Source organism: Echiichthys vipera (assembly GCF_963691815.1).
Source record: "Echiichthys vipera genome assembly, chromosome: 7".
NCBI lineage: Eukaryota > Metazoa > Chordata > Actinopteri > Perciformes > Trachinidae > Echiichthys > Echiichthys vipera.
The window spans coordinates 172,501-187,500 of NC_139832.1; the positions used below are offsets into that span (position 1 = coordinate 172,501).

Here is a 15,000-nt window from a genome sequence, read left to right on the forward strand (position 1 = left end):
TGTTCTTCTTCTGTGGTGTTAGCATGTTCTTCTTCTGTGGTGTTAGCATGTTCTTCTTCTGTGGTGTTAGCATGTTCTTCTTCTGTGGTGTTAGCATGTTCTTCTTCTGTGGTGTCTACATGTTCTTCTTCTGTGGTGTTAGCATGTTCTTCTTCTGTGGTGTTAGCATGTTCTTCTTCTGTGGTGTTAGCATGTTCTTCTTCTGTGGTGTCTACATGTTCTTCTTCTGTGGTGTCAGCATGTTCTTCTTCTGTGGTGTCAACATGTTCTTCTTCTGTGGTGTCTACATGTTCTTCTTCTGTGGTGTTAGCATGTTCTTCTTCTGTGGTGTCTACATGTTCTTCTTCTGTGGTGTCAACATGTTCTTCTTCTGTGGTGTTAGCATGTTCTTCTTCTGTGGTGTCTACATGTTCTTCTTCTGTGGTGTCAACATGTTCTTCTTCTGTGGTGTCAACATGTTCTTCTTCTGTGGTGTCTACATGTTCTTCTTCTGTGGTGTTAGCATGTTCTTCTTCTATGGTGTCTACATGTTCTTCTTCTGTGGTGTCTACATGTTCTTCTTCTATGGTGTCTACATGTTCTTCTTCTGTGGTGTCTACATATTCTTCTTCTGTGGTGTCTACATGTTCTTCTGTGGTGTCAACATGTTCTTCTTCTGTGGTGTCAACATGTTCTTCTTCTGTGGTGTCTACATGTTCTTCTTTTGTGGTGTCAACATGTTCTTCTTCTGTGGTGTCTACATGTTCTTCTTCTGTGGTGTCAGCATGTTCTTCTTCTGTGGTGTCGACATGTTCTTCTTCTCTGGTGTCGACATGTTCTTCTTCTGTGGTGTCAACATGTTCTTCTTCTGTGGTGTCAGCATGTTCTTCTTCTGTGGTGTCAGCATGTTCTTCTTCTGTGGTGTCAACATATTCTTCTTCTGTGGTGTCTACATGTTCTTCTTCTGTGGTGTCAGCATGTTCTTCTTCTGTGGTGTCTACATGTTCGTCTTCTGTGGTGTCAACATATTCTTCTTCTGTGGTGTCTACATGTTCTTCTTCTGTGGTGCCAGCATGTTCTTCTTCTGTGGTGTCAGCATGTTCTTCTTCTGTGGTGTCAACATGTTCTTCTTCTGTGGTGTCTACATGTTCTTCTTCTGTGGTGTTAGCATGTTCTTCTTCTATGGTGTCTACATGTTCTTCTTCTGTGGTGTCTACATGTTCTTCTTCTGTGGTGTCAACATATTCTTCTTCTGTGGTGTCTACATGTTCTTCTTCTGTGGTGTCTACATGTTCTTCTTCTGTGGTGTCAACATGTTCTTCTTCTGTGGTGTCTACATGTTCTTCTTCTGTGGTGTCAACATGTTCTTCTTCTGTGGTGTCTACATGTTCTTCTTCTGTGGTGTCAACATGTTCTTCTTCTGTGGTGTCTACATGTTCTTCTTCTGTGGTGTCAACATGTTCTTCTTCTGTGGTGTCTACATGTTCTTCTGTGGTGTCAACATGTTCTTCTTCTGTGGTGACAACATGTTCTTCTTCTGTGGTGTCTACATGTTCTTCTGTGGTGTCAACATGTTCTTCTTCTGTGGTGACAACATGTTCTTCTTCTGTGGTGTCAACATGTTCTTCTTCTGTGGTGTCAACATGTTCTTCTTCTGTGGTGTCAACATGTTCTTATTCTGTGGTGTCTACATGTTCTTCTTCTGTGGTGTCAACATGTTCTTCTTCTGTGGTGTCAACATGTTCTTCTGTGGTGTCAACATGTTCTTCTTCTGTGGTGTCTACATGTTCTTCTTCTGTGGTGTCTACATGTTCTTCTTCTGTGGTGTCTACATGTTCTTCTTCTGTGGTGTCAACATGTTCTTCTGTGGTGTCTACATGTTCTTCTTCTGTGGTGTCAACATATTCTTCTGTGGTGTCAACATGTTCTTCTTCTGTGGTGTCAACATGTTCTTCTTCTGTGGTGTCTACATGTTCTTCTGTGGTGTCAACATGTTCTTCTTCTCTGGTGTCTACATGTTCTTCTTCTGTGGTGTCAGCATGTTCTTCCTCTGTGGTGTCAACATGTTCTTCTTCTGTGGTGTCAACATGTTCTTCTGTGGTGTCAACATGTTCTTCTTCTGTGGTGTCAACATGTTCTTCTTCTCTGGTGTCTACATGTTCTTCTTCTGTGGTGTCAACATGTTCTTCTTCTCTGGTGTCAACATGTTCTTCTTCTCTGGTGTCTACATGTTCTTCTTCTGTGGTGTCAACATGTTCTTCTTCTGTGGTGTCAACATGTTCTTCTTCTGTGGTGTCTACATGTTCTTCTTCTGTGGTGTCAGCATGTTCTTCTTCTTTGGTGTCTACATGTTCTTCTGTGGTGTCAACATGTTCTTCTTCTCTGGTGTCAACATGTTCTTCTTCTGTGGTTTAAACATGTGTGTGTTCTTCTTCTGTGGTGTTAGCATGTGCGTGTTCTTCTTCTGTGGTTTGTACGTGTGCGTGTTCTTCTTCTCAGGTGTGTGCATGTGCGTGTTCTTCTTCGGTGGTGTTTGCATGTGTGTTCTTCTTCGGTGGTGTTAGCGTGTGCGTGTTTTTCTTCGGTGGTGTTAGCGTGTGCGTGTTCTTCTTCGGTGGTGTTAGCATGTGCGTGTTCTTCTTCGGTGGTGTTAGCGTGTGCGTGTTTTTCTTCGGTGGTGTTAGCATGTGCGTGTTCTTCTTCGGTGGTGTTAGCGTGTGCGTGTTCTTCTTCGGTGGTGTTAGCATGTGCGTGTTCTTCTTCGGTGGTGTTAGCGTGTGCGTGTTCTTCTTCGGTGGTGTTAGCATGTGCGTGTTCTTCTTCGGTGGTGTTAGCGTGTGTGTGTTCTTCGGTGGTGTTAGCATGTGCGTGTTCTTCTTCGGTGGTGTTAGCGTGTGTGTGTTCTTCGGTGGTGTTAGCGTGTGCGTGTTCTTCTTCGGTGGTGTTAGCGTGTGCGTGTTCTTCTTCGGTGGTGTTAGCATGTGCGTGTTCTTCTTCGGTGGTGTTAGCATGTGCGTGTTCTTCTTCGGTGGTGTTAGCATGTGCGTGTACTTCTTCGGTGGTGTTAGCATGTGCGTGTCACTCACAGGGCAGGATGTTGTTGTAGCGGTTCTTGCCGCGGTTCTCCGGCAGCAGAGCCGAGTCCATCGGCTGATTACGACCCACGTCCTTCAGGTCCTGAGAGGAGGCAACCACAGTTACACAGGACCGAGCCCCGGGTAAAGCCTGTTAATGTCCCACCGAGCCCTGTGTAAAGCCTGTTAATGTCCCACTGAGCCCCGTGTAAAGTCTGTTAATGTCCCACTGAGCCCAGTGTAAAGTCTGTTAATGTCCCACTGAGCCCCGGGTAAAGTCTGTTAATGTCCCACCGAGCCCCGGGTAAAGTCTGTTAATGTCCACTGAGCCCCGTGTAAAGTCTGTTAATGTCCCACTGAGCCCAGTGTAAAGCCTGTTAATGTCCCACTGAGCCCAGTGTAAAGTCTGTTAATGTCCACTGAGCCCCGTGTAAAGTCTGTTAATGTCCCCTGAGCCCAGTGTAAAGTCTGTTAATGTCCCACTGAGCCCAGTGTAAAGTCTGTTAATGTCCACTGAGCCCCGTGTAAAGTCTGTTAATGTCCCACTGAGCCCCGGGTAAAGTCTGTTAATGTCCCACTGAGCCCAGTGTAAAGTCTGTTAATGTCCACTGAGCCCCGTGTAAAGTCTGTTAATGTCCACTGAGCCCCGTGTAAAGTCTGTTAATGTCCCCTGAGCCCAGTGTAAAGTCTGTTAATGTCCCACCGAGCCCCGGGTAAAGTCTGTTAATGTCCCACTGAGCCCAGTGTAAAGTCTGTTAATGTCCACTGAGCCCCGTGTAAAGTCTGTTAATGTCCCACTGAGCCCAGTGTAAAGCCTGTTAATGTCCCACTGAGCCCAGTGTAAAGCCTGTTAATGTCCCACTGAGCCCAGTGTAAAGTCTGTTAATGTCCCACTGAGCCCAGTGTAAAGTCTGTTAATGTCCACTGAGCCCAGTGTAAAGTCTGTTAATGTCCCACTGAGCCCAGTGTAAAGCCTGTTAATGTCCCACTGAGCCCAGTGTAAAGTCTGTTAATGTCCCACTGAGCCCAGTGTAAAGCCTGTTAATGTCCACTGAGCCCAGTGTAAAGTCTGTTAATGTCCCACTGAGCCCAGTGTAAAGTCTGTTAATGTCCCACTGAGCCCCGTGTAAAGTCTGTTAATGTCCCACTGAGCCCAGTGTAAAGTCTGTTAATGTCCCACTGAGCCCAGTGTAAAGTCTGTTAATGTCCCACTGAGCCCCGTGTAAAGTCTGTTAATGTCCCACTGAGCCCAGTGTAAAGTCTGTTAGTGTCCCACTGAGCCCAGTGTAAAGTCTGTTAATGTCCGGTTAGCCCCGTGTAAAGCCTGTTAATGTCCCACTGAGCCCAGTGTAAAGCCTGTTAATGTCCACTGAGCCCAGTGTAAAGCCTGTTAATGTCCCACTGAGCCCAGTGTAAAGTCTGTTAATGTCCCACTGAGCCCAGTGTAAAGTCTGTTAATGTCCCACTGAGCCCAGTGTAAAGTCTGTTAATGTCCACTGAGCCCAGTGTAAAGTCTGTTAATGTCCCACTGAGCCCAGTGTAAAGTCTGTTAATGTCCACTGAGCCCAGTGTAAAGCCTGTTAATGTCCACTGAGCCCAGTGTAAAGCTGTTAATGTCCACTGAGCCCAGTGTAAAGTCTGTTAATGTCCCACTGAGCCCAGTGTACAGCCTGTTAATGTCCCACTGAGCCCAGTGTAAAGCCTGTTAATGTCCACTGAGCCCAGTGTAAAGCCTGTTAATGTCCCACTGAGCCCAGTGTAAAGTCTGTTAATGTCCCACTGAGCCCAGTGTAAAGTCTGTTAATGTCCCACTGAGCCCAGTGTAAAGTCTGTTAATGTCCCACTGAGCCCAGTGTAAAGTCTGTTAATGTCCCACTGAGCCCAGTGTAAAGTCTGTTAATGTCCCACTGAGCCCAGTGTAAAGCATGTTAATGTCCACTGAGCCCAGTGTAAAGTCTGTTAATGTCCACTGAGCCCAGTGTAAAGCCTGTTAATGTCCCACTGAGCCCAGTGTAAAGTCTGTTAATGTCCCACTGAGCCCAGTGTAAAGTCTGTTAGTGTCCCACTGAGCCCAGTGTAAAGCCTGTTAATGTCCACTGAGCCCCGGGTAAAGCCTGTTAATGTCCCCTGAGCCCAGTGTAAAGTCTGTTAATGTCCCACTGAGCCCAGTGTAAAGTCTGTTAATGTCCCACTGAGCCCAGTGTAAAGTCTGTTAATGTCCACTGAGCCCAGTGTAAAGTCTGTTAATGTCCCACTGAGCCCAGTGTAAAGTCTGTTAATGTCCCACTGAGCCCAGTGTAAAGCCTGTTAATGTCCCACTGAGCCCAGTGTAAAGCCTGTTAATGTCCCACTGAGCCCAGTGTAAAGCCTGTTAATGTCCCACTGAGCCCAGTGTAAAGTCTGTTAATGTCCCACTGAGCCCAGTGTAAAGTCTGTTAGTGTCCCACTGAGCCCAGTGTAAAGCCTGTTAATGTCCACTGAGCCCCGGGTAAAGCCTGTTAATGTCCCCTGAGCCCAGTGTAAAGTCTGTTAATGTCCCACTGAGCCCAGTGTAAAGTCTGTTAATGTCCCACTGAGCCCAGTGTAAAGTCTGTTAATGTCCACTGAGCCCAGTGTAAAGTCTGTTAATGTCCCACTGAGCCCAGTGTAAAGTCTGTTAATGTCCCACTGAGCCCAGTGTAAAGCCTGTTAATGTCCCACTGAGCCCAGTGTAAAGCCTGTTAATGTCCCACTGAGCCCAGTGTAAAGCCTGTTAATGTCCCACTGAGCCCAGTGTAAAGTCTGTTAATGTCCACTGAGCCCAGTGTAAAGCCTGTTAATGTCCCACTGAGCCCAGTGTAAAGCCTGTTAATGTCCCCTGAGCCCCGGGTAAAGCCAGTAGACGCCTGTGTGGCGGGTCTCTGACCTCGTACTCGTCTGACAGCAGGAAGTGGGAGTCGGCCTGAAGTTTGCTGTAGTGGCTCTCGAAGTGCAGCACCTTGATGGGACTGAGGACAGAAACAGGGTCATGAGGGAGACTCGAGACCAGAGGACCCGGGTCCAGAGGACCTGAGACCAGAGACCAGAGGACCTGAGTCCAGAGGACCTGAGTCCAGAGGACCCGGGTCCAGAGGACCTGAGACCAGAGGACCTGAGACCAGAGGACCTGAGACCAGAGGACCAGAGGACCCGGGTCCAGAGGACCTGAGACCAGAGACCAGAGACCAGAGGACCTGAGACCAGAGGACCAGAGACCAGAGGACCTGAGTCCAGAGGACCTGAGACCAGAGGACCTGAGACCAGAGGACCTGAGACCAGAGGACCAGAGACCAGAGGACCTGAGTCCAGAGGACCTGAGACCAGAGGACCTGAGTCCAGAGGACCTGAGACCAGAGGACCAGAGACCAGAGGACCTGAGACCTGAGGACCTGAGTCCAGAGGACCTGAGACCAGAGGACCTGAGACCAGAGGACCCGAGACCAGAGGACCTGAGACCAGAGGACCTGAGACCTGAGGACCTGAGACCAGAGGACCTGAGACCTGAGGACCTGAGACCAGAGGACCTGAGACGGTGTTCGATTCCTCACCTGGAGACTCGACGGCTCCTGAGGAAAAACAGTCAGAGCTTTTTAACGATGACACAGATTTATATTATTTATATTTATTAACATATATATTTATATTATACAGTGGGTACGGAAAGTATTCAGACCCCCTTAAATTTTTTACTCTTTGTTAAATTGCAGCCATGTGCTAAAATCATTTAAGTTCATTTTTTTCCTCATTAATGTACACACAGCACCCCATATTGACAGAAAAACACAGAATTGTAGACATTTTTACAGATTTATTAAAAAAGAAAAACTGAAATATCACATGGACATAAGTATTCAGACCCTTTGCTGTGACACTTGTATATTTACCTCAGGTACTGTCCATTTCTTCTGATCATCCATGAGATGGTTCTACACCTTCATTGGAGTCCAGCTGTGTTTAATTCTAAGGATTGGACTTGATTAAGGAAGCCACACACCTGTCTATATAAGACCTTACAGCTCACAGTGCATGTCAGAGCAGATGAGAATCATGAGGTCGAAGGAACTGCCTGAAGAGCTCAGAGACAGAATTGTGGCAAGGCACAGATCTGGCCATGGATACAAAAAAATGTCTGCTGCACTTAAAGTTCCCAAGAGCACAGTGGCCTCCATAATCCTTAAATGGAAGACGTATGGGATGACAAGAACTCTTCCAAGAGCTGGCAGTCCAACCAAACTGAGCAATCGGGGGAGAAGAGCCTTGGTGAGAGAGGTAAAGAAGAACCCAAAGATCACAGTGGCTGAACTCCAGAGATGCAGTGAGGAGATGGGAGAAAGTTCAAGAAAGTCAACCATCACTGCAGCCCTCCACCAGTCAGGGCTTTATGGCAGAGTGGCCCGACGGAAGCCTCTCCTCAGAGTAAGACACATGAAAGCCCGCATAGAATTTGCCAAAAAACACATGAAGGACTCCCAGACTATGATAAATAAGATTCTCTGGTCTGATGAGACAAAGATAGAACTTTTTGGCCTTAATTCTAAGCGGTATGTGTGGAGAAAACCAGGCACCGCTCATCACCTGCCCAACACCATCCCTACAGTCAAGTGTGGTGGTGGGAGCATCATGCTGTGGGGGTGTTTTGCAGCTGCAGGGACAGGACGACTGGTTGCAATTGAAGGAAAGATGAATGCGGCCAAGTACAGAGATATCCTGGACGAAAACCTTTTCCAGAGTGCTATGGACCTCAGACTGGGCCGACGGTTCACCTTCCAACAAGACAATGACCCTAAGCACACAGCTAAAATGACGAAGGAGTGGCTTCGGAACAACTCTGTGACTGTTCTTGAATGGCCCAGCCAGAGCCCTGACTTGAACCCAATTGAGCATCTCTGGAGAGACCTCAAAATGGCTGTCCACCAACGTTCACCATCCAACCTGACAGAACTGGAGAGGATCTGCAAGGAGGAATGGCAGAGGATCCCCAAATCCAGGTGTGAAAAACTAGTTGCATCATTCCCAAGAAGACTCACGGCTGTATTAGCTCAAAAGGGTGCTTCCACTCAATACTGAGCAAAGGGTCTGAATACTTATGTCCATGTGATATTTCAGTTTTTCTTTTTTAATAAATCTGTAAAAATGTCTACAATTCTGTGTTTTTCTGTCAATATGGGGTGCTGTGTGTACATTAATGAGGAAAAAAATGAACTTAAATGATTTTAGCACATGGCTGCAATTTAACAAAGAGTAAAAAATTTAAGGGGGTCTGAATACTTTCCGTACCCACTGTATATTAACATATATGTTTATATATTAATATAATATTAATATATTAATATTATATATGTTATATGTTTATATATTAATATATTAATATTATATATGTTATCTTCATGTCTGTACCCTCGGGCTCCCAGCTGAACTCCGGGCGTCGTCCTCTCCGTCCTCACGTTCATCCTGACCGCCGCTCTGTCCTCCACGCTGGAACACACGTGACATCACACACGTGACATCACACACGTGACATCACACACGTGACATCACAGAGACGTGACATCACACACGTGACATCACACACGTGACATCACACACGTGACATCACGGAGACGTGACATCACACACATGTGACATCACACACACGTGACATCACACATGTGACATCACACACACACGTGACATCACACACACGTGACATCACACACGTGACATCACACATGTGACATCACACACACACGTGACATCACACACACGTGACATCACACACGTGACATCACACACATGTGACATCACACACACACACGTGACATCACACACACGTGACATCACACATGTGACATCACAGAGACGTGACATCACACATGTGACATCACACACGTGACATCACACATGTGACATCACAGAGACGTGACATCACACACGTGACATCACACACGTGACATCACACATGTGACATCACAGAGACGTGACATCACACACGTGACATCACACAAGTGACATCACACACGTGACATCACACACACACGTGACATCACACACACGTGACATCACACACGTGACATCACACACACGTGACATCACACACGTGACATCACACGTGACATCACACATGTGACATCACAGAGACGTGACATCACACACGTGACATCACACACGTGACATCACACACACGTGACATCACAGAGACGTGACATCACACACGTGACATCACAGAGACGTGACATCACACACGTGACATCACAGAGACGTGACATCACACACGTGACATCACACACATGTGACATCACACACGTGACATCACAGAGACGTGACATCACACACGTGACATCACACACGTGACATCACACACACGTGACATCACACACACGTGACATCACACACACGTGACATCACACACACGTGACATCACACACGTGACATCACACATGTGACATCACAGAGACGTGACATCACACACGTGACATCACACACGTGACATCACACACGTGACATCCCACACGTGACATCACACACGTGACATCACACACACGTGACATCACACACGTGACATCACACACGTGACATCACACACGTGACATCACACACACGTGACATCACACACACGTGACATCACACACACGTGACATCACACACGTGACATCACACACACGTGACATCACACACGTGACATCACACACGTGACATCACACACACGTGACATCACACAGGTAGAGCAGTGACATCACACAGGTAGAGCAGTGACATCACACAGGTAAAGCGGTGACATCACACAGGTAAAGCAGTGACATCACACAGGTAAAGCTGTGACATCACACAGGTAAAGCTGTGACATCACACACACGTGACATCACAGAGAAGGACATGACATCACACACGTGACATCACACACGTGACATCAGTGACATCACACACATGACATCACACACACGTGACATCACACACGTGACATCACACACGTGACATCACACACGTGACATCACACACGTGACATCACACAGGTAAGGCAGTGACATCACACACGTGACATCACACACGTGACATCACACAGGTAAATCAGTGACATCACACAGGTAAATCCGTGACATCACACAGGTAAGGCGGTGACATCACACAGGTTAAGCTGTGACATCACACAGGTAAAGCTGTGACATCACACAGGTAGAGCTGTGACATCACACAGGTAGAGCAGTGACATCACACAGGTTAAGCAGTGACATCACACAGGTAAAGCAGTGACATCACACAGGTAGAGCAGTGACATCACACAGGTAAGGCGGTGACATCACACAGGTAAAGCAGTGACATCACACAGGTAGAGCAGTGACATCACACAGGTAAAGCGGTGACATCACACAGGTAAAGCTGTGACATCACATAGGTAAAGCTGTGACATCACACAGGTAAAGCTGTGACATCACACAGGTAGAGCAGTGACATCACACACGTGACATCACACACACGTGACATCACACAGGTAGAGCGGTGACATCACACAGGTAGAGCTGTGACATCACACAGGTAGAGCAGTGACATCACACAGGTAAAGCTGTGACATCACACAGGTAAGGCGGTTGCACTCACTGTTTGCGAGCCCTCTGTCTGCAGACCAGCAGGACGCTGACCGCCGCCATCATGGCGATGAGGAACACGCCGGCACTTACGCCCTCCACCACGCCGCCCAGAGGCTCTGAGGGAGCAGACGCCACGGTCAACACCATGATGTCACACAGACGCCGTCAGGATGTCATAATATTTATGAAAGTGTATTCATGATGATGCACAGGTGACGGACCCGGGCGCGTGACCACGGGCGGCGACAGGTACGTGTCACTGAAGAGAGGAGCGCTGACGTCATCGAACAGCTGCGTGAACGCTCGGACGCTGAGTCTGCAAAACACGAGTGTTACAATCACAAAGCAACAACACAGCCAGCGAGGTCCTGCGTGGTCACAACCTGTAGGACGTCCCGGGTCTCAGTGGGCCGTCACAGAACAGGTCCAGGTCTCTGCTGGTGTGCGGGTCCAGGTCCAGGTGTGGGGGGTCACAGGAGCCCCCCAGAGGGTCCGTCCCCGTCCCCACGCTGATGTGGAAGCTGCGGTCGCCGCCGTCGCCGCACTGACTGGGGAAGTACCCGGTCTGGTAGGACTTCACGGAGCTGTTGGTTCTGTAGTCCAGGTAGGAGGGCAGGGGGTGGTGCTGCTGGGGCCGCTGCTCCCCCGCACCTGCAGGGACCAACAGGGACCAACAGGGACACCATCAGGACCTTCACGGGACCCAGACCTGATCCCTGGGGGACGCCAGAGGGTCCGAGTGTGTACAGAACAAAACAAGTGTTTACTCTTCCATCTTTAGGGGGTCCTGGGGAGAAAGGGCCTCAGGACTGAAGGGGTTCCCTCCTTTGGGCCCCGGGTGGAGGCCCCCAGGTCCAGATGCCCCCCCCCCCCCTTTGTGTTCCTCTATAAGAACTGAAGCTCTCAGACTTCCAGAGACCTGAAGACGCTAAATATTTTTATCTACGACAAGAACGGGCTCGACTTTTCTCAGGGCGCCCTCCCACTGTGCCTCCGTGCCGTGCCCCCTCCCACTGTGCCTCTGTGCCGTGCCCCCTCCCACTGTGCCTCTGTGCCTCCGTTTGCACATGTACGAGCACGAGCGTGCGCACGTGTACGAGCACGAGGCCTACGGCGGTTCTGAGGTCATTTCCTGTGCGCCTGTTGGGACGTAGAAAAAAGAAGGAGGGACCATGCGCGGACATTTCAAACAATGGCGGTGAAAGGTTCACGTTGGTGTGATGCGGAGGTGGAGTGTTTACTGCAGATTTGGTCGATGAAAAGATTCAAAAACAGTCGACAAGACGCACAAAAACTCCGAGGTCTACGGAAAGATCTGGAAACAGAGCCACGCATCGCCATGACGTCATCAATGCGTGTGACGTGTTACGGCGTGATGACGTATAGGCAGCAAGAAGCATTCTCCGAGGCCCAGGTAGTGTGAGTACAGACGGGCCTGGAGGGGGGACAAGGACCCTAAAGCACGGGGCACGGGACGCACGCACAGTGGGAGGGCGCTCTAACCTGTGACAGAGGCACAGTGGGAGGGCGCTCTAACCTGTGACGGAGGCACAGTGGGAGGGCGCTCTAACCTGGGACGGATGAACAGTGGGAGGGCGCTCTAACCTGGGACGGATGAACAGTTGGAGGGCGCTCTAACCTGTGACGGAGGCACAGTGGGAGGGCGCTCTAACCTGGGACGGATGAACAGTGGGAGGGCGCTCTAACCTGGGACGGATGAACAGTTGGAGGGTGCTCTAACCTGTGACGGATGAACAGTGGGAGGGCGCCCTAACCTGTGACGGAGGCACAGTGGGAGGGCGCTCTAACCTGTGACGCACGCACAGTGGGAGGGCGCTCTAACCTGTGACGGAGGCACAGTGGGAGGGCGCTCTAACCTGGGACGGATGAACAGTGGGAGGGCGCTCTAACCTGGGACGGATGAACAGTGGGAGGGTGCTCTAACCTGTGACGGATGAACAGTGGGAGGGCGCTCTAACCTGGGACGGATGAACAGTGGGAGGGCGCCCTAACCTGTGACGGAGGCACAGTGGGAGGGCGCTCTAACCTGTGACGGAGGCACAGTGGGAGGGCGCTCTAACCTGTGACTGAGACACAGTGGGAGGGTCTCTAACCTGTGACGGACGCACAGTGGGAGGGTCTCTAACCTGTGACTGAGACACAGTGGGAGGGTCTCTAACCTGTGACGGAGGCACAGTGGGAGGGCGCTCTAACCTGTGACGGAGGCACAGTGGGAGGGCGCTCTAACCTGTGACGGACGCACAGTGGGAGGGAGCTCTAACCTGTGACTGAGGAACAGTGGGAGGGTCTCTAACCTGTGACGGAGGCACAGTGGGAGGGCGCTCTAACCTGTGACGGAGGCACAGTGGGAGGGCGCTTGGGAGGGGCTCTAACCTAAGAAAGTCTAGCTCCGCCCACTGACATGGAGCGGACCAATGAGATGCGTGCAGGTTACCCTGGGACTCGAACACGACCACGGTGAAGAACCTGACGGCCCCGTTGACGTCGCTGAACCAGCTGCAGTTGAAGCTGAAGGCGATGGAGGACGTGGTGACCACGGCGGCCCTGTCACTGACCCGGGTGCTGAGGGGGGGCGCCGGGGGACCTGGGGGACGCATCAGAGGGACAGACGTTACAAACGTGTCCTGCACGTGTCCGCGGAGCCGAACCTGCCGTGGTCGTCCTTACGGTCGATCATGGTGACCACGCTGTCCCGAGCCTCCTCGCTGGTCGTGCGGTCGGAGATCACCTTCACAGAGACGCTGTAGCGCTTGTGGGGCTCCAGCTGCGTGATGAGGTAGGCGGTGGCGTCCCTGCCGGTGCGGCGCGAGTAGACCAGGACCCGGGAGTCCTGGTGCAGACACTCGATGGTGTAGGAGTCGAAGTCGGCCTCCGGCGGCGCCCAGGAGCAGGAGATGGAGGTGGAGCTCTGAGGGCGACAGTGGAGCGCGTGGACTCGCTCGGGCTCTACGGCAACACGCAAGGACAAAGGTTACAGTTCATATTATTGTTATGGCGCCAACCGGCTGCACGCCACCCGGCTGCACGCCACCCGGCTGCACGCCACCCGGCTGCACGCCACCCGGCTGCACGCGGGGACCTCAGTGAGACCCAGGACCAAAGTAGTTTTAGTGTAAGTGTGTTTAAGGTGCTGCCACCTACTGGTGCGGATGCTGTTGTGGATGGGCGTGCTGTAGGTGGGCGTGGCCCCGGGCGCCGCGGCCCCGGGCGCCGTGGCCCCGCTGACGCTGCGGAGGCTGAAGGTGTACAGGCGCCCGGGGAACAGCCCTCTGAGGATGCGGCTGCCGGCCGTGCGGCTGTGGTACGGGTTGATGACGGACAGGCGGTCCCGGGGCGTCCACTGCAGGTCGAAGTCGTCGTAGTCGGAGTGGGCGGGGCCGCTCCACGTGATCTCCAGGGACGTGTTGGTGACCCCCCCGAACAGGAAGGAGGTGGGGGGTCTGGGATCTGAGGGGGACAGGACACAGATGAGAGAGGGGCCGGCAGCGCCCCCCCCCCCCCTCTGCTGCCACGACACGGGACCAGATCAACAACCAGAATAATAATACAATCATCGGTGTTCGATTCCCTGTAGACCGTACGGCCTCAGACAGGGGCGCTCTACATGAGGTCACGGTTCGATTCCCTGTGGACCGTACGGCCTCAGACAGGGGCTCTCTTCATGAGGTAACGGTTCGATTCCCTGTGGACCGTACGGCCTCAGACAGCAGTCAGACACAACACACTCTGATAAGAACCCGTCTCACCGGTCCGTCCCAGCGCCCCGGCTCCGTTGCTCAGCTCGCCGCTGAGGCTCAGCACCTCGGCCCGGTACAGTCGCCCGGGCACCAGGCCCGAGAACGCGAACCCGGTGGCCTCTGAGCCCAGCCGCCGCTCCGCCCGCCGGGAGCCGTCAGGGTCGTAGAGGGACAGCAGGTACCCGCTCACATCGCCACCGCCGCGCTCCCAGCTCACCCACAGGGCGTCCGACTGGTTCCCACCCACGGCCGCCAGCGACGCCACGGCTGCAGGGACTGAAGACGGGCGACACGGAGACACGTCACGCTGTTATGAGTTAGCCCCCCCCCCCCCCCACCTGTCCTGGCCCACACAGCGGACTGGTTGCCCCCCCCCCCTCACCTGTCCTGGCCCACACAGCGGACTGGTTGCCCCCCCCTCACCTGTCCTGGCCACCACAGCTGACTGGTTGCCCCCCCCTCACCTGTCCTGGCCCACACAGCTGATTGCCCCCCCCTCACCTGTCCTGGCCCACACAGCTGATTGCCCCCCCCCCCTCACCTGTCCTGGCCCACACAGCTGACTGGTTGCCCCCCCCTCACCTGTCCTGGCCCACACAGCTGATTGCC

General features: G+C 51.6%; 1 protein-coding gene across 1 annotated transcript in view; it reads right to left on the reverse strand.

The window, feature by feature from the left end:
- The window catches only part of LOC310949012 (receptor-type tyrosine-protein phosphatase beta-like), a 46,115-nt gene that overhangs the window by 10,047 nt on the left and 21,068 nt on the right, over positions 1-15,000 (reverse strand). Inside the window, exons 16-26 of the mRNA XM_083916344.1 lie at positions 14,401-14,667; positions 13,796-14,101; positions 13,322-13,600; positions 13,089-13,238; positions 11,017-11,284; positions 10,855-10,949; positions 10,644-10,749; positions 8,469-8,546; positions 6,620-6,637; positions 5,959-6,040; positions 3,066-3,156 (exon numbers count right to left, since the gene is read on the reverse strand). Of these exons, the coding sequence (XP_083772470.1) occupies positions 3,066-3,156; positions 5,959-6,040; positions 6,620-6,637; positions 8,469-8,546; positions 10,644-10,749; positions 10,855-10,949; positions 11,017-11,284; positions 13,089-13,238; positions 13,322-13,600; positions 13,796-14,101; positions 14,401-14,667 (1,740 nt within the window). The remainder of the gene's footprint in view (positions 1-3,065; positions 3,157-5,958; positions 6,041-6,619; positions 6,638-8,468; positions 8,547-10,643; positions 10,750-10,854; positions 10,950-11,016; positions 11,285-13,088; positions 13,239-13,321; positions 13,601-13,795; positions 14,102-14,400; positions 14,668-15,000) is intronic.